Source organism: Acanthopagrus latus, chromosome 5 (assembly GCF_904848185.1).
Source record: "Acanthopagrus latus isolate v.2019 chromosome 5, fAcaLat1.1, whole genome shotgun sequence".
NCBI classification, from domain to species: domain Eukaryota; kingdom Metazoa; phylum Chordata; class Actinopteri; order Spariformes; family Sparidae; genus Acanthopagrus; species Acanthopagrus latus.
Genome location: NC_051043.1, coordinates 23,599,285 through 23,625,145, shown reverse-complemented (window position 1 = coordinate 23,625,145; position 25,861 = coordinate 23,599,285). Strand labels below are relative to the sequence as shown.

Sequence of the window (25,861 nt, the reverse complement as noted above, 5' to 3'; positions counted from 1 at the left end):
ATGAACCTCCTTTCTCTCCCTCTTTAGTTGTCAAACCTTTTTCATCATGACTGATTCAGCTGAAAATTTCTATTTTGCACTCCCATTTGCATTAGTCCTTTCCAATTTCCCGCATGCTTTCTCCTGCTTTTATTTCATCTACCCCCCCAATCCCATCATTAGCCTCAAAAATGCCTGTGTGAACTTTGTTACCTGTCATCTCCCACCTCCTCTTCTGTGCCCCAAGACCCCCCGCCCCCCCTTTCTTCACTGATTCTCGTTGAAGCTGTAGTCGCTGGCTGGGCTGTGTGTTGTGATTAATGACACTGCTGTTGACCTCATGGCTGAACATTAATGCAGAACTAAATAGATTGCATCTATCATCTAATTTCCCATGCTAAGACTTGCCTACACCAGGCTACAGAAAATTGATTCTCTTTCATACTGTGAAACTGGTACTTTTATTTATACTCCTGAGCACGGAGGCAAATGTGCCTACTGTACACTCGCATACGCAACATGCACACACATAGAAAAGTTATTCCCTTGTTAATATATCTGCTTCTGGGCAATACTGATGAAGCAATCTTGAATGATTCAACTGAAGAAATGTCAAAGAGATTAAACTTTATCTCACCCTCTTGTCATCTCCTCCTTTTCCAGGGTTTCCTGAATGCAGTGTTTGAAAGGCTAAAACAGTTTTTGGAATGCTGTGAGTACTCGTCTCTTTCTCTATCCTGAATCTCTGATCCTAAGCTTCTCCTTTTAATAAACAAACAGTTACCGGTGCTTGATCCAGTGCATGCTGAAGACACCTACTTAAAAGTCTACGATACTTTTTGATACACAAAGACTAACAATGAGATAGCATAATATATGTTTCAAATTAAAAGTTCAGGCTGTGTCATCCTAAGGGGCTTAGTTTTGAATTAATAGTTTGACTGAAAAAAGAAAGAAAACAAGCGATGAAAAGAGCTTATTCTCACTGCACTATTATTTCAAAATATTACCTAAGGACTGAGCATCTTTTGTAGTTGTTAAATCTTTAAAGAGCAGTTTAAAGACAACTGGAAATATGACTTGTGGGAATTTCTTTAATGGTGATCTCATCCTCTACCAGAAGGTGTGAACATTAAATTCAAGAGATAAAACAGTGAAATCATTATTAAATCTTCTCACCCTTATTTCCTTTTCATCATAACTAACGTTGGTCTCCTCCACTAATACGCAATGGTCTGAAAATGCTCCTCTCCTGTGCTGAGTCTCAGAAAAAAAGCTGCTTTAACAGGAATTAGTCGATGCTCACATACACTTAAAATGTTTTATGTTTCTCTAACCAGTTTCATTCTCTATTGGGCGGGGAGTTTTTTTGCACAGGGGACTACAGCAACCTGATTTAGTCCCTAGTTCCTCTGGTTGAGTTCCTGAGTTCTTAGTAACCTTGTAATGTACTTAAAGTGCTACTGTAGCTTCCTTTCACTGTCAGATCTCGGTATGCAGTGGTCCTTTGTTCTTTCCATAGAGCTTCCTCATAACAACACTTAATAAGTGAGAGATACATGTCAGACACAACTCCATGAGCTGCCATACCAGCATCCCCCCAAAAAATATCATTTGAGATATCAGCCCCAACTATCACTTCCAATATTTACTCTGCTGATGGCAGTGGAGACAGGGTCAGGGTCCTGTTGGTGTTTTGGCCTGGCAGATAGCAGAAAACGGTATGGCAGCTCAGGCGGGCTGGGGAGAAATATCAGCTCTGCACAGCCTGATAAGGTCAGCTTTATAAACTGTTTTTTTTCGCGCTGTCTTTGTGGTCCATACAGATATCTGGCTCTTCCTGTTAGATGTTTCTTCTCCAACTGAGGTCACCTCTGTTTCTGTCAGTCACTACAGTGTTAAAGTTTTTTTGTTTTTTTTGCCAGGCTACCTTCCTGACAGGAGAAATATTGAAAGCCCTTTCATTTCAAAGTTTTTCTTTGTTTTCTGTCGTCACTGCCTTCAAAGAGAGTCTGGATTTAGTTACCAGGTTTTGTTGACCTCAGTGACTTTGATGACTTTACACAACATCTGCTTACATTACCAGCTGCTGCACACGTACAAACAAGGAAACAAAGGCATTGACAAAAAGCCACTCAAATGCAGCAGTGTTTTGATTTACATAATCCTTGATTATTCCATAATCTGAAAGACGCTCGACAAAGCAATATTGAACTAGCTTACCTCTTTTAATCAGTCTAGTGTCACTTTCATTTAGTAGCTGCTGATAGATATGAATGGGTGTATATAAGGGGAGAGAAAATGAAGAGTAAATGAAGTCCCTGGCTTGATTGGAGGAACGCCAGAAATTGTTATGGTGTCTGCAGATTTAATTGATTTCATTATTGAAGTTGACAAGGAACTAAACTACATGGGACATCTTTATTGGCTCTAGCATCATGGGTGGTTTTATCGAGCCAAAATTTAAATCATAGAGTGAGTCATTCATGGTCACTTTTAGTTCTTTTATTACTGTACTTTATTATAAACACCGCAGCTTTTAATGTGCCCCTGAGACTCTCACAAGGCAGCCAGGTGAAGTGGGCATTTGACCTTAGATAAAGTTTGTTGTAATAAATCAGGCCAACATAAAATTAGTTCTCTGCACATTTTCTTTCTCTTTCTGTTTTTCTTCTTATCTTGCTCCTACGCATTAATACCGCTTTTACATAAGGTCCATCATGATTGTATTTAATAGACAAGACTAGACACCAGTTAAGATAATTTCTCATCTAATGCTTCATGTCATACTGAAAAGGTTTCCTTTGAATTAATTATGACTCACTAAAATCTCATTATCAACAATTGACACTCGTTTCTTATGTGGGCTTCATGCAGTATACTTTTTTATGAAGACGTAGGCTCGATACTTGAAAGTTCAGAATTTCTTTTTTTAACTTCCACCAAATAATTGTTCTGTAGGCGAACATCAGCAGTAATTTCTAGGTAGACAACTTGCATTTTATTTGCACTGCAGAGATATGTGAAATTGACACACTTTACTTGTCATTTTGAGCTTTAAATGTAATGTTTGAAGATATATATATTTGTTAAACAATGATCTCCATTGTTAGTGGGTCTGATAAATCAAATTGACCCAACAATAACATCTCATCATTGAGCGAATTGTGGGCAAGGATTGGGTAAATGTCAGCTGTCATGTTTTTTCCAACTGTGGCCATCCCGGTAAATTATGTCTCCAATAATTTCTTAATAAGAAATGAAAGCCTCAAACTTAAATTTTGTATAATAAAGATGTACACTCAATAACATTGTGAAAAAAGATAATTGAATTTTCTTTTTAGCTGTGTGATGCAGATGTTTTCTACCTTTAAGTGTAAACGAACACTGTGATTGCTTCTAGAAATGTAAACCCTGTCAAGTGAATTGGCATATTTCCCACAAAGTCAAAATATTTTATAACTTAACATCCATTGGATTCCAAATCTTTGATACAAAAGTTACTCAATCTGATTAGCTATGATTAACGTTTGTTTAACACGGATGGGATCAAATAGGTGATTTGCACTGACATCATGTGTGAATGTCAGAGCAATATATTTCCTTATTTCTACTACTCTATATTATATTATGTTATTGACAAACTGAATTGCTTGTATTTCAATTGAATAACTATGGACCATCTTTGTGCAACCAAATGGCAAGAATAATTCAAGACTGCATGTTATTGATGATCCCCTGAGGATACATTAGGTTATTACATGCTCTGCGCTGTTATATAACAACACTGCACTGTTGTTTTGTGTTTCAGGTCGGCAGGTTGGTCCAGACTGTACATGCAGAGAAAAGCTGGAGAAGACGATCATACTGTACACTAAAGTTGTGAGTTGACTTGTATATTGGTGTATAATGATACATAACAGAGTTGTTAGCTTTGTTTAATTGGGCATTGCAGACCAAGTATTGTGTGGAACTAATTAAGATATTTCCCCCATTCTTCCTTCTCCTTCATTGCTGTCTTCTTTTTTCTTTCCTCTCGGTAGTTGTTAGATTTCTTGGAGTACCACCCTTGTGCATTTATACCCCTAATCCAGCGCTCCCTGGAGTTCGCCGTCAGCTACGTGTTCACTCCTGCAGGAGAGGGAGTCACCTTTGAACGCTTCATTGTTCAGTGCATGAACCTCATCAAGATGATTGTAAAGAATGATGCCTACAAACCTGCCAAGAACATTGATGGTAGGTTATGAAGGCTTTGGGAAGGAAAAGCAGGAACACTGGGGAATAAAGGATGAATGAAATGATGACAGAAAGGAATAAAAAGGCAGGAATGACAGGTTATAATAATTGCAGACGTGGAAAAGGAGAAAGGAGGTATAGAAGCAATCTTAACAATGGAGTTTAGAACTGTTGGTGTGTGATTCGTAGGCCAGCAGAAAACGGCACTAGCTCTTCAAAGCTAATCGTCGACAGTGTTTTGTGAAGCACAATGCTGAAATACCATCAGCGTCACTGCACCTGACCATGGCTCATGTTTATTTCAAGCTGTCAGAGGCCTCCAGTGCTTCATTAGCTGTGAAGCACAGCACACTGTCTTTGTTCTGCCAGCTAGCATGGTCTTTGGTGTGCCTTATTGAGCATCCCTCTCTGAAGCCATCGCTGCTTGTCAGAGAGCGAAGCCCCATTTTTTGGGTTCTTCTGTTAAGGCCTTTTTGAATGTGTGATTTTGCTGTCGCACCAGTCTAACCCTACGTTTGCTTTCGTTTTCCAAACAGGGAAATATGTTTAGAATAGTAAGGTTACATAGCTAAATGGAAAGTTGAGCCTTGACTGACACAGCTCAGAGCAGCCATCTGACTTATTTAGTAGGACCATGCTGTCAGTCAGCTAGACAGACGGCAGCTAGACCCATGTGTATCTGAATACTAGAACAGAGCCCTTAGTACTGAACCAGTAGTTGTATATGTTAGGGGTCACAGTTAAAGGGAAGATTTTAAAGTAGAGGGACATTGAATGATGTTGTGTTGAATATTGGTTTAGTCCTGAAAGTAGAGTTTTTTGTGATCTTTATATAAAGGTTTTATGTTGAAACTATTCTTAAATTCTTAAATCATCTACATTTTATCTGAGAATCAAAAATAATCTGCAGTATACGACTTCACTACGAGCAATTAAAATATGCAGTATAAATGTACAGTTAGGTGGGAATTGCACTATAAATTAGCTATAAAGCTGTGAACTACAGCGCAAGCAAAAAATAGTAGTGCGTATATCAGTATAACGTAACGGGTAATTTTCGGTGGTACATTAGACTTTTCATTTGACAGATTAATGGATAAAATATCCTTTTTTCTATCTTCTGCTCTCCCTCCCTCTTCCCTCCCTCAGACAGTAAACCAGAGAGTCTGGAGGCTCACAAGATAAAGACGGCATTCTTCACACACCCCACGCTGACAGAGATTGGACGCAGGCTCGTCTCACACTACTTCCTTCTCACAGAGGAGGAGCTGGCAATGTGGGAAGAGGACCCTGAAAGCTTTGGTAATAACACACCCAGAGATGCATGGGCCAGATCCAAATGTTGAGACTTATCACTCTGGTTGCTAGTCTCACCAGAATTTATTGTATATAGTGAATTAATGCAGCAAGGTGTTACACGTAAATACTAAACCTAATAGTGTTTTCTTCGACTGATTTGTCTCCTCTCCTCCCCCAGCGGTTGAAGAAACAGGTGGTGACTCCTGGAAGTACAGTCTACGGGTAAGAAAAGACACACTAATAATGATCCTGTTGTATTTTAATTTTGATTACTTGTGTGTGGGTGTAATCAGATTAATGGCAATATAATAACCCAAACAGAAGTAAGAATTTAAGAGCAAATAGAATTCACTCAAGCAAAAAGTAGACTCAAAATTAAAACAATAAACTTGTATTTTTTAAAAAAGAGAGGTTTAAAAGTAGAGATTGGTTCTTCATGTCTTTGTGTTGAAGCAGTAGGATTTCAAGTTCTTCTGTGTGACAGTGCTGGTAACAATGCTTGCACACACAGTCCTCGGCCCTTCCAACAAAGCAGTTATGGCAGCTCCACTCTGATAACCCCCCAGCTTGATGGCATCTAGAAGCAGTGAGGAGAGGATTGTTATTAAAACTTAAATCATCTCTCCACCTGTGTTTCAACAAGGGTAAAACCATCACTCTTAAAATCTCTAGATTGGAAACAGTGAAATTTCATAAATGTAAAAGTTTGTGACAAAAAAACATCACGATGCGAAATTCCATTCTTGGATCGATAAAGATGTAGATTCAAATGCTAAAACAGCAGAGGATTTAGGTGTAATGGAATTTCTATGGTATTTCTTGTGACCAGTATTCTTTAGTGTGTGCTGTATTTTTCAAAAAATCAAAATGCTGTTTTATGTGGTGGCATAACTGGCAGGTTGTGTGCATTGCAGCATCATAAAACAGTGAGTGGTCCTAAGGGATCCTGGCTCTGTCGCTGCATCTAGTTAACTGGCTTGACCTCATCTGATTTCATGAGTCATGACATAATCTCTAATCCAATGTCTTTATTTTTGTCTGTGTACCCCTTATTTTTCATCTCCTCCTTAATTGCTTTGGGTCCCATTTATTTACTTGAATCACTTCAGATGATGACAAACTTATGCTGTGCTGTTTTTCGAGGTAGAGTGAAGCATTTTCTTCATCTGACCTTAGTCTCTTAATGTATATAAAGCATTGTAGCAAACTATTAAAATGTATTAGAGGTCAAAGTGAGCTGATTCACAATTACAGTTATCAATACTCAGCCTCCAGATTTTGTTTTCTGTTACAATAACTACAGTGATGAATACTTTGGTCTATCAACCAGCTGTTCAATTTAAATGTGATTTAATTAGAAATAGAAGAATGCCCTGAGAGTTTTAATCAACACTGTGTTTTTGTATAAGTTCATGTTGCTTTTTCACATACTTGTTATTGAACAGAGTTTATAATTCAGAAATGAGCACAGTCCCTGAGGCTGGAGGTTTGCATAGATACACGCAAGCATCTACACAGAAACCGCCAATTATGTAGGTTGTGGGGGCTAATTGTAGATTACATCCAGTACTAACACTGCATCTAAATACACACACACGTCTGCACGTTTATGTATAGAACAATTCAAATGCCTTTCCCCACAGTGTACACCCTCTTTTGACCTTCAACGCAGCACTGGACTCGCTGAGCTCAGGATGGTTCATAGATCTAATGTCACTGGCAATCTATTCCTTACATGGTCACCAATTCTAATTGCTGATTATAAATGACCTTTGCCTGTCCATTTTACCACCTGTCTATTTCCCCAACAGTATAAGGGTTTTGCGCTGGATTGTCTATTTAGAGGTGTCATCTGACCTCTGACCTTTTGCCTCTAGAGCAGAAAGGTTAAAGCTATATGATGCAAGATGTCATGCAGACACATGGATATATGCTGTAGCCCACAGTGTGCGTTTATTAACTGGCTTAGCCTTTGCTGTCAGATTTCTTACACCTTTTATCAGTATAGATTTTTGTGATATCTTAAACAATAAATAAACAAGTGAATGTGGGTGGAGTAGTATTTCTCTGTTTGAAAACACAAACATGGGAATCCCTTGACAATGTCACATTGACTTTTTATTGAACCGGGAGCTCAAAGCATTGTTTGCGGTTGTTTGTGTGTACGTTTGTGCACACACCCCTTTGTATACATTTTCTGTTTTGTGTTTATAGAGGGTAACACTTATGTTACTTGTTCATGTGATATTCCTCCACTCCACTGAGTGCACAACGGAAACACAGCAGGCTGCTAAGAATGGGGGAGAAAAAGAAACAAATGGTTGTGATGAAATGCACATGCAGTGTACCAGCTTTTCCAGCCATTAACTGTCTTTCTGCATTTCTCCTGTGCTTTTTCTCCACTGTTCAGCCCTGTACAGAAGTATTGTTCCTGGATATCTTCCACAACTACAGCCAGACACTGACACCGGTGCTACTGGAAATGGTTCAGAATCTCCAGGGTCAGTTAAATGTCCAAAAAAAAAAATTGTATTCTATGTTAAAAGCACAGTCAGCTCCCTTTTCAGCAGACCCTTTAAATACAAGGAAAACATGCATTTCAGTTTATTATGCACATCTGGCTAAAAAAAAGTATTGCTCTGCAGAATGATTCAGTTTTTGTTGAAGCTTTTTTTAGATTTAGATTCAATTTTATGTCCATTTTGGAGGCTGTTTGTGGAGCTTTTGGAATTATTGTGTCGAATATCAGTCTGTTCCATTGATATAAAGTTGTATTTCTCTCACCTGTGAATTTTGTATTGTTTTCTAAATTAGTTTATAATCCTTATGCAAAATACTTTGAATTGCCTTTGTTTGTGAAAGCTGCGACACAGACTGCACATACAGTTTACAGACCTGTAACTCAAAATTGACCTCTGATGTCTTCATCTATATTTCTAGTCTTGAAATGAGGCTTTGCCCGAGAGTATGCAATACATATTTCAAAAAACAAGCAAAACATGTAGCATTTGCTCATATTGCAGAATGTGCAACATGCAATCTATATACTTGACAGCACCTTCAATTTTGCTAGTGAAGGACTTTACCATTACAACCACTCTCAACTCCCTAGTCAGTCAAGTACAGACACACATCACTCAAGTTCAACTTTAGTGTGATGTGTCTATAGGTGGGTGTTGTACGTTATTATTTTACCCTACACTAGCTCTGGTCCTCTGATGGCACTAGAGTGTATTTTTTGTTCTGTGAGTGAATTAGCAACATTGTTGCTCAAACGGGCAGATTACACTTTCTGCCTCGAGCCTGTATCCCGAGTTGCTTTCGCTTTCAAGTGACAGAGTGGAAATGGGTTCTGCTGGAGCAAAGAAGATGCCAGATTGGGTAATACTATGGTTGAAGGGAGGCAGCTATTGATTTTTGAGTTCACAATGCTGTCTAATAGAGGGGAAGATAGACCAGTGAGTTAACTGAGACAAAACTGATGTGGTGAAGACCTCTTTTAAGTTGCAGCTGTCCAATTATGTGGTCACTTCTGTTATCTTTGAAATTTCATTGAAGTGTATACATATTGAAATAACATTTATCTTTAAGAATGCAGTTTGTTATATCAAGTTTATGTATCTGTCGTAGGTCCAACCAGTGTGGAAGACCCTGTTCAGTTGCTAATGAAGGATGCAGGTAAGTCAGACAAGCGCTTCACATTTGATTTGAGTGATCCGATAATGAAAATGAAAATTGCATCCATAGATTCCCTTTTTGTTGATTTTTTTAAAAATGTGATCAATTCCTGCTATACTACTCCCTCAATGTGTTTTCCCCTCTTTTATCTTTCCTATGTCCTCCTTTTTCCTCTCTCTTCCTTCTTTTAGTATTTATAACTCTGTGGCAGGTCAGGGCTGCCACACGGGTGGTTTTATGGCCTACACGAGTAAATCACAGACAGTTTGGATTGCCTGCTAAGAGGGCTTCTGTTAAAGCTGGATGCCAGTAGAGAGCTCAGCAGTCTGTTGACAGTGTTGATAAAACAGCAGACATCACTGCATGATGATGCTGTGCTGTGGTAGCGGGAGTGGCTGATAATTCTGGCTGTGAGAGCTGGTTGAAGAGCCAAAGGGGGCGCTTGATAACAGCAGGTGCTGATTGTTCCCTCGAAGAAAATAAATACATCAATAATTATGATAGTTCTAATGCAACTATAGACGAAAACCATAATAATGATACAGTAAAAAGAGGGTTTAGTGATTTTCTGAGCCCCCAAAGCAAAATGATACATGTGAGTTTGCTTAAGTGCTCACTAGTCAATCCAACAGTTTATGCTATAAACACATTTTTCATATGTAATATGAAAAAGTCATATTTGCTGCAAAATCAAGACCAATAGACCATAGAACCAAGTTTTAGCAGTGATTTCTTATATTTCTTGCCGCCCCTGCATCAGTCCCACATTTGTCATTTTAATGCAGCACTGACAGCGGCATTAATGTCCTCTTCATGAAATATTGTACATTAGAACTGAGTAAGTATATAATGCTGCACTCTTGCCCCTCGAGCCGCATTTTGTGTCCACTAAAATGTAACTGAAAGTTCATGAACATCTCTTTCCAGGGAACCAGAATAAAAGAGCATAGCTGCAGAGCAGGAAGTAATTATGCTCGAAAGGAAGCTAAACTGTCTCAGTAATAACAGACATAAGACAACAACACAAATTATGATGATTAAAGTACTTACGAACAATCAATCCACACATCACGGAGTGCTTATTGGCCTCTTAAAAGCTAAAGAAAATGTATGTTTCTCTGAGTTTCCAGTTTCCTGTCAGTTATATATACATAAATTGTAACTCCTCAAAGCTTTGGTTTTTATGGCTTTGAACTGTCCATCTTTTCTGCCGAATCCTTCCATCCACTCATCTCTCTCTCATGATAAATGAGAGGTGATATGTCTGAGAGGCGTTTAGCCGCTTCATAACTTTTTAGATAATTCTGCTGAGAGACTTGTGCAGTGTTATACATCTCCCCGTTCCTTTCTCTACTTGGGCTTTTCGCTCTCTTTCTCTCTCTCACAGTCATATATACTCATGCCCAGTGCCAGCCTAGCATAACACTAGAGAAATATATCAATGGCAAAGTTTTTCTCTCCTTTAAGTCTCACCTCTTGTCTGTTTTTGTTCTTTTCCTTCCATCTATATTGTTCGCTGTCATATTTTTCTATTGTCATATTTTATCTGTTTTTAAGCCCCACTACTTTTTGCCAATTTCTACCTGAAGACCACCTCAGATTAAAAAGATTAGAGGGAATGTTCTGTGTTAGAGAGGATAACATTAAATGGTCTAGTCGTGCTGTTAAACTAACTCTCACTCCCACAATTGCTGCTCTTTATAAATCATGTTTTTAAAACTTGGAGAAATCCACCCTATTTCAAGGAATGCATCATTATATGCAAACACACTGACACATTTTGCAGTATGAGGCTCAAAGTAAAAGGAGTGCCACCCAATTGCCATTTTGACTCTAGTGTTAACAGAGACCTGAAATGTCAGGAGCCATAACATAAAAGTGACTTTTTTTAAATCTTGCTGTGTATCCTTTTATTTTTGACACCACAGATTCATTTTTTACAGCATCACATTCAGCATGGCCCACTCTCTGTCATGATGTAGAAATCAAGGTGACACAAATTACACCCTTTGAGAAATACGCACTCTGTAGTTCTGAGTCTGTCACTGCTTTGTTGCACCAGAGAGACGAGTTTTGAAGAAGTAAATCCACATGAAACATACAATTTTAAACACTGAAATAAAAAACTGAGAAGTGACACGTTTTATAGTGTGATTAAATCTATTAGACCCTGAAACAAGAACATCCTGTAGTAATAAAATGCAGAAATTTCTTTTTAAAGGTAGATATGGATGACTCTGGTTTTGGTGTTCTGTGTCTCATTTCAGGATGATTAGAAATAGTTTCTCTTAGATAAAGCTGTTGTATTTCATATAGTAGTAGTCCTATTCTTAATACTATACTAAATTGTACATTTGTAATATACAATGACGTTTTTTTTGACTTTGTGATTGTTTTGTCTACAGTTTACAATGCCGTGGGACTGGCAGCCTATGAGCTGTTTGACAACGTGGACTTTGACCAGTGGTTCAAGAATCAGCTTCTAGGAGAGCTGCAAGTCAGCCATCACAGGTATTGCTTGGAGTGTTGCATTTCCTTTTGAAAAATTCACACATTTTTCAGGATGTGTATTTCATTTCTAATGAAATTTTACATTTATAGGTATTGGTATATACCAGTCAAATAAACCAGCTCTAGCTGAACAAACGGAGAGTGAGAGTTGGACTGCATCAGATTGTCTGAAAGTGTTTAAACTTCAAAGCATTAGTGTGTCACTTAACAATGTCGTATAGGCTTGAAACCATAGTTGTTAAACTAAGACTGTGGTTTGTTTTACTGTGTATGAGCTTGCTTATAGACCTAAGTGGTGTCTGATCCATTCCATAGTTAGAATTCCTTACTGTGTAACTCAAGCTAATTGACTATTAACCTCTGCTCAGCTATTGATCACAGTCAACAGCGCAGTCAATGGACGCCAAAAGGCTAATATGTAGCCAGCAGATGCTTTAAGTCAATGTCTGTTGTGGTCACATTAACAACTACTGCTTTCATTCATTCCATCACTCTACAAGCAGCAATTAGATGTGTTGTTTAAGAAGAAAAACAGGAAAGCAAACTCTACGAAGGTTGGTAGGTCACCTCTCCTTACTATCGTCATGTGAGAAGTGAAATATGACTCCTCCAACTTTGTGCTTTGACTCCGCTGCTGGTGCGGCTGCTGCATGGAGCAGACACTTTTAGTTTATAATTATAGTGTCCGTCGTCTAACCAAGTATTGACTGATAGAAAACAAAATGCAACAGCATGAGCAGTGGGGAGGTAATGTATTCGGTGTATCCCTGAACACTGTAATACCAACTACCACTGCAAGCATAAACTCTACAAACCTCAAACTCTACACAGTCAGATGCGGTAACAATAAACAGAGAGCTGATGGATGAATGCATTTTAAAATTGATGGGAGAGTGGCCAGAGGCGAAGTGGTGAGAGTGATATGAAGAACAAAGCAAGTGCCCTGCGCACACAGACCCCAAGACAATCAAAACAAAAAGCCTGCAGCACTCAAGAGGTCGGCCTCTTGGGTTAGTGCTGACGTCAGAATGTCGGTGCTGATGTCACCGTGGCTCATTTTCTACACAGTGCAGGTGTGAATAACCCCTCAACATTGTACCAGAGTCCTTTTATTGCTTTTTTTAAGGGTTCAGTTCACCTCCACTGTACAAGACTGCTATTTTCCTTTTGACATTCAAAGTTTTACTTAATTTCTTTGTATTTAAACAAACCCAGTTCATCGAGACAGTGATCAAGGATGCCAGTCATGTCTTGGATAGGAGTGCATGAATAGAATGTCTTGGGAAATAAAAATGAGTGTACTACACAGGGATGTAGCGACATTCCAGATGTAGGGCTTTCTTGGTTAGTTGTGTACACACACACACATTTGCATTTGCACTCATTAACTCCCCCAGAAACAGATGAAAATAATAAAAATGGAAATGAATACAAGGAAGGTAAAAAGTTGGATAAAAACAAACCGATAAAATTGGCCAAGACTCAAGACCATGTCAGGTCATTCTGTTTTTTCATGTCTCTTTTTCTGCTTCTTCTACTTCTTGTTCTTGTTTTGCTTCTTGTTCTTTTGTATCTGCTTATTTGTCTTCTTCTTCAGTGAGAGTTTTGGTTTTAAGCCAGCAGCTTTTTAAACTCTAAACCCAAACTCTACCCAAAACATTAAGATATATGTACTTGTGGATTTGTTTTGAATAGCAGGATAAATACATGGTTGGTTTAGTCTCCAGTGATGTTGTTGATCATGAATAGATAAGTCCAGCCTTAACATTAAACTGCCAAAGAATTTCTTTTAAAAGACAACAGAGAGGTCCTTAGCTGATAACCTGTTGCCTTGTGCTAAGAGGATTTTGTTTTACTTTAGTAAAGCCATGGTCAGTTATATAAATGACAGCAGATAAACTTTTCAACTCTCATTGATTTCTCACTGCTGCGGTGCTGTTTTACGCTGTGTTGCTGTCAGTTCTCAGATGTTCGCCACAGTCTTTTGAAGAGGCTTCTGTAATAAGAATATAGATGTAAAAGCATGGGTGCTTTTTGATGAAGTCCATCACTGAGTGGAGTTCTTTTTTTTTTAGAAGCAATCAGGGGCTTGTGCTAGTTTTTTTCCTTGTGTGTGTGTCTCTGTGTGCATATGTTCCTGGGCTAGATTAAAATGTGTACTTGTCTACAAGTTGTCAGTATGTCATCATGTTTTACATCTTGTCACAGTTCTATGTATCATTCTGTACACCCCAGGCACACAAACATACTTCCTCTGATGTTTTATAAAAATAATATATGTAAAGTCTTAAAGTCTATATTTACAGTATGTATTTCATCTAAAACAGCTTATTTTAAAGCGCCATCTTTTTCAGCACAGTCACAGCCCTGTAACACCCCATTTCCCCTCCATATGCTGCAGTCTGTACACTTAGATTATGTGTATGTGCTGCAGTTCTATTTCATTTCCTGGGGAAATTTCTAAATCCTTTTTCTACAATGTGCTGGAACTCGTTTAAAGACCTGTCTTTGTCACAACGACTGAACAGGGGGACCTGTGTAGTGATTTGGTATCAAAGCTGACCATGCAGGCATCAGTGCTTAGCACAACTGCTTAAGGTTTATAGGTGGATTTTATTTTTACTGATGCCACTTTCGAGTTCATCCTAAAAGGTGTTCGGGTGGATTGATATCAGGGAATTGTGGGACCGTTAACTGTTATATTGTAGACTTGTGCCTGCTGACTTATCTCTGCTTTGGTCCAGTGCTTTGTGCTGGTACAGTCATAAAAATGCCACAAATGTTTAGACTTCATATCAGCCTTCCTTACACACAACAATAATGTTTGTCAACAATACTTTCCACTTGATAACACTTACACAATGTCCACATGTTTTTAAATCCATTGCTAATATGTTTTCATCATTGAAAGGAAAGAAAAAAGGTCTTGTGGGGGAAATATCAGCAATGCTGGCCAGTGAGGCATGTCAAGGTCTTTGTTTGATTGACAGAAGCTGGCAGGTTGCCAATGCCATAATTACACCAAAGGGAAAGGGAGACAAAACAAAAGACACTTGCATTGTACCCTATATGTCATGGGCAGACATCGTATTGTTAATGATATTGAAAATTAGGGTTGGCAAGCAATCAATAGCAAATATGTGTATGTATTTGTATGTATGCTGGGGTGAAGCCTTGGTCCATATCCTCTAAATTCCACCTTTTGGTCGTTTGTCTGTTGTCTCTTTGTTATTGGAGAGATTTTTGCAATAGGTCTTAGCTAATGAAGGCACTGCTGGAGCCACTCATTTGCATTATTGCTATTGGCACATACAAATGGTAAGCAGATACTGTGAGATCACACCCGGTTATAGAATTTTTCTATGTACAAGTATAGAAAGAATCAGTAGTAAAAGGAAACTACAACTTCACTGTATAGTTTCTGTGTAGCATTTCATCTAACAGTGGCTGTCAAAGGCTGTCACTGTGTTCATTTATGAGCATGAAACCAGACGGGTTGGCTAAAACAAAAGTGACATGCCTGAAATGTTTTCCCGACTTAGAAGTATCTCTTGAGAAGCAGAAGGGCAATACCTATTTTGACATCTGCCAGAATCCATTCCAAGAGCAGATTTTCTGGCCAACACACTCGCCTAGTGCATATTTGTCGCTGTTACCAGAGCATTCCCAGATCAAGTTGCACTGCCTGCCTTCTTGGTTTGAGGAGTGTTTGATACAGCTACATTACCTGGAACTTGATCCACATCACCAAGAAAAATGAAATACTAAACAGCAATATGCTTAGCAGGATGTGTACATTTAAAATAGTTTGAAAGTAAATACTTTTCTTCTTCAGAAACCTGTGTAATTAAAACGGCGAAATTGGTTTTGTCCTCAACGGTCTCTGTTGTGTGGACTAGAGATCTGCATCCACCTGCTCCCACACCTGCAGGATTTTCTGCTTCCTCTCAGGCCACAATTTGTCTGTGTCACTATGTTGTTTCCCTGTGGTGGGTTGTCATTTTACTTTTATTTATCCCGATGAACATAAATCCTGCTTCTGAATCAATTTTTGTGATATTCTTTGGTATTGCAAGAGCTCAGCAGCATTCAGGCAATGTTACAATGGGTGGAAAAGATTATATATTTATGTTTTACCCAATTTTGGTGGTCCCAGAGTTGCAAACATACTACTTTTCAGTGATACATTTTTGTCTGAGTGTGATATGTTATGACATGCAAACATATGGCTATGTTGCATACACTGCAAATGTGCATCACAGTACAGTGACTGTTCATGTCTCCTTTCAGCCTTGGGGAGAAAAACAAAGAAGATGAAAGGAAGCAGTCATCTGCTGTGGGTCCTGTTGAAGGCCCACAGCAGGCTGTCCTGCCACACACCTCAGACCTCTGTTTTAGAAGAGACAATGAGACAATGAAATGGACTAATGTAGGTCCAGATGGGGAGCCAAGTGCTTTACATGCTATCAACTGTCTGTGGGCATTCAATGTTGACAGGCCTGGTTGATGACCTGTCCCCAAGAGTAGAGACTTGCTTGTCACTTGACTGATTCAAACTGTCTCTGATCAGTGTGATGACGTTTAGAGTTATGGAATTCCTTGTACAAACCTGTGTTTGTTTCTTTTAAGTAACCTGCAGTTTACACCATCGTCACTTAAAATGTAGTGTTTTAGTTGGCTGGAAGCTGTCGATTGATGCTCCAAGTGTTTACTTACAGTTCTAAATTCATGCTTTTTATTATTAGTAAAGCAACACTGAGGCAGTTCTTCGTACAACCACCAACACTACAAAACAAACACAAACTTTCCACTTGAGAACGATTCAACTTTAATTTCAAGTGTATGATATTTTTGTGAATCTGGACATCCAAATCAACCAGAGGAGATGACATGTATTTGAATGCTAGCTGTGGTGGAACAGAGATTTCAAAAGTACTACCCTGAGCCCAATGGCCATTTAGCAAGCTCTTAACTAACAATGCAAACCCAAGACATTCTCAGACTCGAGCTATTTTTACTGATGTTTAAGATAAGTATCATGATTGCTTGCATAAGCATCAAATCTATGAAACTTTATTTGATTGCTGGCTGTGATATGGGCAGGATAGTACATCATAGTGGCAAATTATCCTACACTTCCCATCTGGTTATTCTTAGCAACTGCGTCATGCATTACAGTCATGGAATACAACATTTGTTGAGTGTTGTCTCTTACCGTACATGCAGAAGCCGTGTATGTGTTAACTTATATGCGCACAGGTTTGGTAATCTTTTCCTATTGGACTTCGATAGTGTCATTGAGCTTCTTTTAGGTTTCACTGATTTAAGACGGGCTCGGCGTAAATCTGTCTTTATCACACAATGTGAAGCAGGAGCAGTCTAAATATTAATAACCATATCTGTCAGCAGAACTATTGTGGCTGACTTACACCTCTGGCTTATCCTCAGGCTATCAGTAAATAAGTAAGTAACTTCCAAAAAAATAGCTCCTTGTCACTTAGTCTTGTGCAATGGAACAGGAACTTGCAGTTGGATTCTGACTTGCTGTCAGGCTCCTCAGTCTCAAACAAAACAGCTGTCTCACCTGTGATGACAACAAGTCGTCTTTGTGCACACATACACATGTACTCATACAAAATACATGACTCCAGCTTGGACACAGTCACACACTCCCTTAATGTCAACAGTCCCCAGGTCTGCTCTCACTACACACAGTTCGAGCCTACTTGGAAGAATTTGCAAGGAATGGAATTACCTGCGTTCAGTTACTTGCATTTGGTAATTAGTTATTAATTTGAAGGTAATTAAAGTCACTAACTAATCAAGTGACAGCATAAGAAATCGATTTTCTCTGATCCAACTGCAATAAGTGGATCAGAAGGATGCAGCAATAACAACATCATAATGCCACCTTGCAAAAAGCCTAAATTCATGCTTCGTCAGGTCTGTTGGCCAGATGACAAGTAAACAACTTTTAAAAAGCCTTTTCCCTGTATGGAGAGCTAGGCCATGCTGACATGACTTACCAAGTAGCCTGACCTTCTCACTCACTTCCCTCCACGGCAGCTCCTTATTTGTTCCGTCTCCGCATGAGTAGATGTGTAATCATACAGCTCTGAGTGATTATTATCCTCTCCTCCATTGCTCTTCACGTTCAAAGTCCGGACATCATCAGCGTGAACGGCATGATGTCAGTGCAAACGTAATTACCAATAGGCCTTCGTGACATGATGATACGCTGAAATTGTGCTTGACTTTAATATTTTCAACTCACGCGATTATTGCTTGACACAATTTTCATCATTCGCTGCCCCCTGTGTGTCTTATCATTGACTTTGTATGTAATCTAGTCACATGAATAATTTGAGTCACGTTTGGTCTGAACACAGCATAAGATTGCTGCATGCTGCATGCTGTATGCTGACAGGGTCTGACAGTGAAATGATAGAACATACTCTGTACACAAACACTGGCATTTTGACATTGTCTTTCGTGGCTTGACCTTTTGTGACGAGTTTTGACAGAAAAGCTGGTCCCTCCCCTGGGTAGCCAATGGATACTGTAAAATGTGCTTTGATGAAAGTGTTGATGAACAAAAAGATGCACCAGCTCTGTCTTTGATGGCTGGCTATCGCATCTGGCTTCATGAGCCCCCCAGACATTTTGTCAATAGGTTTTTTTCTGGCTTTCCCTCTTACAGTTATGCTAGTGTAAGTGTTTACTACTCTTTCTCTTGTATTTGCTCCCCTTGTGACTCCCATGGTATACAGTAATTACCACATTACAACAAGTCTCCATCACCTTTTGATCTAAAGCAAAGATCCTACATTAAACTGTCATTTTCCATGCTTTTATACATCCATGTTATGACTTATGCTCAGGTGACAAGATCTACTCTTGAATATCTTGAATACTCTAATTAAAAATCTAATCACTACTACAAAAACACAGCTAAAATCATGACAAAGGCATTCCCAGCTAGGTATTTTACGACGCTGGCCTGAAATGGAACAATTTCCATGTGTGTTTGGACTTGTTTGTAGATAATTGGTATTCTGCTTTTCATCTAGTTCATATTTTGCCCACATGGATTTCCCATGTGTTTGCCAGAAGGATGAGAATGGGTCGCTGACAGCTGCAAGGAGGAAGTGGGTTTAGTGTCGATGAGTCATGTCTAACCTTTGACTGACAGACAAATACCCCTGTCTACCTGCCTGTCCATCTGCCTTTTCATCCTCTTCTTCCACTTTGCCAGCACACACTGTAAGCTGTAGCCTGTAGCCTGCATTTGTCAGTCACAGTCATGCACAAATGCATCATTCTTATATAGCATGCAGAGTTGGCATCACTAATCTTTGAGTCACTTAAGCAGCTGCCATTATTTCTGACGTCATAATCCATATGCTGACATCTGCCATCATGTTTTATTTGTGCACTCAAGTCAGAACATGCGTGAAATCTTAAACATACACATGGGTAGCAAATTAAAGGAATACCAACCTGAAATGTACATTAAAAAGTTGTTGGGCAACCACGGACAGCCAGAATAGCTTCTGTGTACCTTGGCCAGGACTCCAGATTAATGCCGCCAATCACTCATGGCAACTTTGCATTGGATTACAGTGACCCTTCCCTCTAAGAGGACAAGTAGACCCAAACCATGCCAGCAAAAATGGGCATGTGTATAAGAATGATAGATGGAAGTTGCTGTGGATCGACGCTGTTAGAACATTGGTGTGACAACTGATAATCATCTGTAATTTGATCATTTATCTTCCCCATTTTGTTATCTGAGTGCCAATATTCTGGTGCCAAGCTGTTGTTTGGAGCCTGAATGCAGAGAGAGCTCTGGTAATGTGCCCACAGCCATTGTCCACTCGGACTGCTGTTCCTGCTCCATCATGTTTCAACCATCCCATATGTTGCTACCTTCGTAAAAGCTCTCTCAAAATCAGATTGCTCTGCATGCCTTTGTTTGCCTTTAAAAGTAATTGGATCCTAGTTTATTCTCTGTGCATGCTCCACTGCTTCTGAGTACCTCGGTCCAAGAATGTCTAAGTGCCATCTTGTGCTTTTAAGATGATTAGAATTTGGGTCCAAATGGTGTGTAGCTTAACATTAATGGTGATGGTAATCTACAGTGTCAGTTTTAATTTACAAGATTCCTTTGGCTAATATTCATTTGAGATTTATTGGGAAAATTAATTGAATCAATACCGAAACACAGGAACAAGCTTTTTTGCTTATTTACACAAGCACACTCTTTTCTTCTTTACTTGCACACCCGTACCCAAACACAGACGGCGAGCACACAGTTTTGTTTGTCTCAGTCCTTAGTCATGCCGTTGTTTAGTATCTTCTGGCTAGTGCCCCAGACTGGTCTGTGGGTCCCTGTGGATTTTTGACAAGAAGCCAACAAGAGTGTTAACCCCCCCCCATCCTTTATCCTCTTGTTTCTCTGTTCCTCCATCCCCTCATTTCTGTCACAGCAGTCCTTACACAGTTTCTGTCTTGATAGAAAAAAGGGCAGATGCTTAGGGACATTTCTTGCCAGCCTGATACAAGTGTTGAAAAATCATCAGGTCTAAACATGTAGTGCTTCACTTTTGGGACATGCAGCTCAGTATTTTGATTTACATCACACACTATTTAGCCATGGTGGCGGATGTTTACAGATTCACTCTTAAGTCTTCTGAACTACAGATAATATCAAGCATGTTTGATATTTGTAATTTAAAATCTGGGTGATTACATTGGTACTTTTCAAGCCACACATCAGTAACCAATGATTGAGGTATCCTGGAGGAGCTGATGGTGCTGCCAAACAATGGTAAACATTCTAGTTCTTTCGAAGTAGATCAGATGAACGGTACTCAAGATATGCAAATCACAGACATGGAGAAAGACAGAGATTCCTTGCTACATGATTATTTCAAAATACTTTCCTCACCTTTTCCTTTTTCTCAGTTTGTCCCTTGGGTTGTGTTTTGAGAGCGTTATTATGAGAAAAACCGACTCAACCGGTCTTCAATATCCTGTGTAACTATATCTCCGGAGACTCTAATCTGGTGGCGTTCAGATGCACACGGAAATGTGTCCAACCACAGTGTGGGTTGAATTAGACTTGGGCTTTGAGTTGGATATGGGCAATAGACGGACAGCGATATGGGCTCCCTCCCTCAGAGCACAAATTTTGCCGCAGTCTCATACATAAACTACTGATAAAAGCAATTTCAAGATGAGCTATAAGCAATAACAGATTTCATCATTTGAATAGCTGGCAAAGTTGTTTTTAATGGATACCATTACTGTAGCTACATTTTCGTGATAAGCTGGTTGATTTCTCTAAATTATGAAAGTATTTCTCTGCAAGAATTACTGACTCCTCTCCCTCTCTCTCTCCCTCTCCAGGTACAAGTTGATTCGCAGACGAGTCATCTGGCTAATAGGACAGTGGATCTCTGTCAAGTTCAAATCGGACCTTCGACCTTTGCTCTACGAAGTCATCCTGAGCCTCATGCAGGATCCTGACTTGGTGGTAAGACGGCTAAAAACGTAAAGTCTTTGTTTTTTTCATGAACTGCTTAATGTAGCCAGAGTGCCAGCTTTCCCATAAAACACTGAATTTCTAATGACTGAGTTGGGATGCAAGTGAAAGTGCACAGTCAGCTACACAAACACAGTTCTCGGCTTAACAGCATGGAACCACGGCTATTATGCTGCCATCTTTCTACACACAAAACGTAGTTAGTCAGGGTTTGTGGGAAGGTTTGCCATCTGATTTCTCAAAATACTGTGAGTATGTTTTACAGAAGTCATCTTTTAGAATAGCTTTGAATAAAAGGCCAAATCTTTTATTTACTCATTGACATTTTTATTCAGCCATGACCTTAATAAACCCCTTTGTGATCCTGTTTGCGGGAAAGTAGGTGTTATTATGCCATAGTCGACCCCAATTCAAATTGCATTTTTCCATCCTTGGTTTTCTTGCCTCATGAGCCATGCACTTGATTGATGTGTTTTCTTTCAACAGAATTTATATAAAGGAATTTGAAAAATCCAGTGCATTATTTATAATGCAATACAACATAATCTAACCATTAGATTGAACCCTAGTGAGTCAGTGGGTTCAGTCTCTCCGCGTCTAATTGCTTTTCTTATTTCTTAATCCATCTTTGTGCGCAGGAACTTTTTAGATGTTTGTTTATTTGCAGGCCTCTTAACGGCAATGCATACTTAATGTGATTATGATATAATTAGGATTAAAACATAATTAAGATAATAATACTTGTAAGGTAGATCCCACGCAAACACTATGCTCTAATATTAATGTGATGGAAGAAAGAATGCATAAATTCAGAAGCACACATTATACATGATTTGAAATATTATAGATTGGCTTCCTCATCTTCACATATGTACTGCAGTGGGACATAATGCCACCTGTTGCTATGGAAGCCCATTAAATGCAGAGGGCCACATCTTTTGCATTTAATTATTTGGGCTTTATAGTAAAATGATGAACAGGCAGCTCACAATGTGTCTAATGAGCATTATGCTTTCACCCACTTTTATCGCTTTGTATTCCACATTCAGTAGCTCAGTCTTAAGATAATTGTATTTTACATATCTGTAATTATTAGGCATTTTTACTGAATTATGTTCACCAGTGGGTGTTTCGTTTTCCCTTTATTTTATCCCCAAGTATTATTATTTAGAGATATTGTTGGTTTGACGTAACGATGTGTGCTAGCAGGCCACCGCACCATATTCATAGATGTTTTTAGTACTTGTTGTGTCAAAAGAAAATCAAATAAAGAGGAAATTATGAAAAAAATATCAATGTGGAAATACTGGTAAGCCACATACATGAAGTTAAGGGAGGATATAACAATTCTAAAACAGTTATTTGATTTAATGTTATATTTTTAATAGATAAAATTAGATTGAATATATACAGTTAAGTATAATCTAGTCTCATGTATTGGAGCTCAAGTTTTACCAGTGGAATAATGGCTCATACAGTTTCAGTTGTTCTGCTCGTTGATGTAAAAAGTTTCAGTTGTCTTTCTTCAGTCAAGCTTGTTGTTACATCAACGAGCAGATCACCAATCATAGGTTCCTGATCAATATTGCCCAGGCCTATTAGAGCCTCCTTGGCCAAATTAATTATTGATCATACACTTTTAATGTCCTAATGGAGAAAACTGCCCCTATCAATCAGTCCAATTGCTTATCGGTATTTATGTTGCTTATTTCTCTTATTGTCTTATTGATTTGCTCCTGTGATTATGTGTCAGCTCAGCCACTTATGATTGCTTTATTGTCTTATTTTAAATGGTAGAGGGGTATCTTCATTACTGTAGTCTAATTAGAAGACTGTAGAGCGAGTAGAATTGTTGTTTTATTGAAATTATAATTTAACTGCATGTGGGCTAAATTGGTTACAGTTAATGGGGCTTTGTATGACAGAGTTTATAACAGGGTGTTATTTTAACTAAAACGGGGGTTTTAATTTGTCTTAATTTATGAGGAGATCCATAGTTTGTGTACGAGAGAACATCTTTTCATTACACTATGACAGCTGGATTGATTTTTAATTTACTGTTTTTCATTTTCTGCTGTATTATCTGCTTTTGTAACTGCTCCCAACCCCATCTCCACATTTTTTTTAATCATCAGTCTTTTAACCATATTTCATTTAAACATCAGTGATTCAGCAAAATTCCTATCCCTAATCCATAATGGTTTTGAAGGTAATAACCTGTGAAGATCATAGCAGAGCCTGGCACCTTAATAATGGAGGTGCAGTCATCTTGCCTCATTAGATTAGACTTAGGTGTTTTGTGTGACTGCCTTAAGCAACAAATAGGCTTAAGGGGAGTTATGAGCTTGTTAATATAACTGATGGACAAACCTGTGCCTTAAATGTGATTAGTGAAATCTTATAAAAAACCCTTAAGTGGCTGAAATTAGTGTCTTATGGTCTTTCTTCCTGAGGTGCCTGACTGTAGGATTTTGTGTTAATTAACGTCTGTTGAGGGTTTTGCTGGGCAGATAATGAATGTCAGGTACAAGCCAGACTCATTATATATGCATTTTTTTGTTATTAAATGTCTTAATATATCTTTATTTATTGTGCCTTTGAGAAATGGATTTGTTGACAATGAATGAATTTTATGGTAATCATACACCTTATGGAAGCTGTGCATGTTTGACAAAGACATGCCTGCACACACATCAACAGTTCTTTGGCATCTATAAATAACACTCATGATCTGAATCCACATTTCCTCCAATATGTTCTCCTCTACAGCTGCATTCTTCTCTGATGGTTACTCACAGACTCTGAGTGAGTGCTAAAAAATAATCTTGGTGGCAGGTTTAACTCCTTCTGTCTTTTGGCCCAGTGGGAGGTAAAAATGTTTTCCCAAATATGTTGTTAAACCAGCTTTAATGACATCAAGCTGTAACGTTTTAATCAACAGTGTGTCCCATTTCCTCACTTTTCCCTCAACTGCTGGAAGCCTTTGTACCTTTTTAAAATATGGATTTGTGCCTCGTGATTATAATCTGACTCAATCATGTTTCTGGTACAGTACATGCATTGTTATGAGTGACATTTGTTTTTGAACTATAAATTACTACTGGAATCAAAAGATCACAGCCTGAGGCAAAGTTTGCTCACTTTTGCTTGTGCCAAACAAACATAATTGTTGTGACTCTTACAATGTATGAAAAATGATAACTTAAATTTAACTCACAGGTAAATCCCAACTAATTATTTCTTTGTTTTCCAAAAAGCTTATTATAAGATAGCTCTCTTTCAAGTGGCTCTGGTGATAAGATAGCTGTAACTATAATTTGCGCAAATTATTGTTGATTATCTGCTTCTTCTAATTTCTAGATAATACTTGTTTACTGCCTTTGTGGTTGGTGTCTAATAACAAAGTCTAATAATAAGGCCATAATAAAACTTTGACCCACTCCTGGGCTCTAATAGCTGCTGCCATCTGTATTGAATTTAACTGAAGTAATAACCACTGGGTCACTTGTTAAATTATTTTCCTGAAGGAAGAGCATGGTGGATCTATATTCCTAGACATAGTTGCATACATCAGTTCGTAATCTACTGGCATATCAGTTTATTGGGATCTGCTTTTGCTTTTTAACAGAGTTGTTGCCCATCTTCTTTGGGTTGTTTTCATTCAGTGAGATGGTTCAATGTAATTTTCACTGATTACACTTTTAATCACTTATGAAAATTAGTCTGAACCTGCTGTCTTTCAGTATTCCTCAAAGACGGCGTGAGACTGAATGATAAGGGGAAGCAAATGTATTTGACTGAATCTTTGTCAGGCCGTGTGTGCATGCTATGAGACCCGTCTGAGTACTTCATTAAGCAGTCTATTATCTTCTACGTTTTGCTGTGGAATTGAAATGCAGTTTCTCTCATTAGTGTCTGAATTGCCAACAAGGCCAGTGCTGATGGCAACTGATGGGCCTCGTTCATCAACAGTCTCCTTTTGTTCCTGGTTAATGTATGCAGCATTACTGAAACATTATTCTGTATTTTATGATCTTGGAGACACAAGGGGAACATTTGCACATCTCTAAATCCAACTGTGTCTCAAATTGAACTTAAAGCAATTTCACATATCGAATGTAGATTTTACAGTAGTCTTGCTCCACTTCATGTGAGGACGAGTGTTTGAAATTCTTATGAATGGAGGACTATTAAGACAATTTGTCAGTTTGGATCTATTTGATGGATTCATAGAGATGTTGAAGAATAGTTTTTTCTCTTCTTTCTGAATGATTTCTGAATGACTTTACCTTGGAGACATGATAAGCTGGTTGAGAGGATTGTTACCGAACCCATAGCTTGTTAAGTTTTTAGATGTGAGAGTCTTACACAGATTGAAACATCATTCAGTATTGATCGTTTTGGTAAATGTAATCCTTGTGAAAGTGTCAAATGGGTTTTTAATGACTCTATTTCATGCTGTGTTCTGTATTGAAAAGTGGTTATATTTTTTTCCTCTGTTCCCCGGAACTAATAATTGAGTCACTACAAGCTAAATCAATTCTGTAGTTGAACGTGTTGCATATTGATTGGTACACTCCTTCACCAATACCAAATTAATCTTGGTATTGC

The 25,861-nt window shown here is 38.5% G+C and overlaps 1 protein-coding gene across 1 annotated transcript in view; it reads left to right on the top strand.

Annotated features, from left to right (window-relative positions):
• Nucleotides 1-25,861, top strand: part of ipo11 (importin 11) — a 106,768-nt gene that overhangs the window by 25,067 nt on the left and 55,840 nt on the right. Inside the window, exons 8-16 of the mRNA XM_037098513.1 lie at nucleotides 643-691; nucleotides 3,791-3,861; nucleotides 4,023-4,215; nucleotides 5,365-5,517; nucleotides 5,693-5,736; nucleotides 7,925-8,015; nucleotides 9,145-9,192; nucleotides 11,598-11,703; nucleotides 21,115-21,241. Coding sequence (XP_036954408.1) covers nucleotides 643-691; nucleotides 3,791-3,861; nucleotides 4,023-4,215; nucleotides 5,365-5,517; nucleotides 5,693-5,736; nucleotides 7,925-8,015; nucleotides 9,145-9,192; nucleotides 11,598-11,703; nucleotides 21,115-21,241 — 882 coding nt within the window. The remainder of the gene's footprint in view (nucleotides 1-642; nucleotides 692-3,790; nucleotides 3,862-4,022; nucleotides 4,216-5,364; nucleotides 5,518-5,692; nucleotides 5,737-7,924; nucleotides 8,016-9,144; nucleotides 9,193-11,597; nucleotides 11,704-21,114; nucleotides 21,242-25,861) is intronic.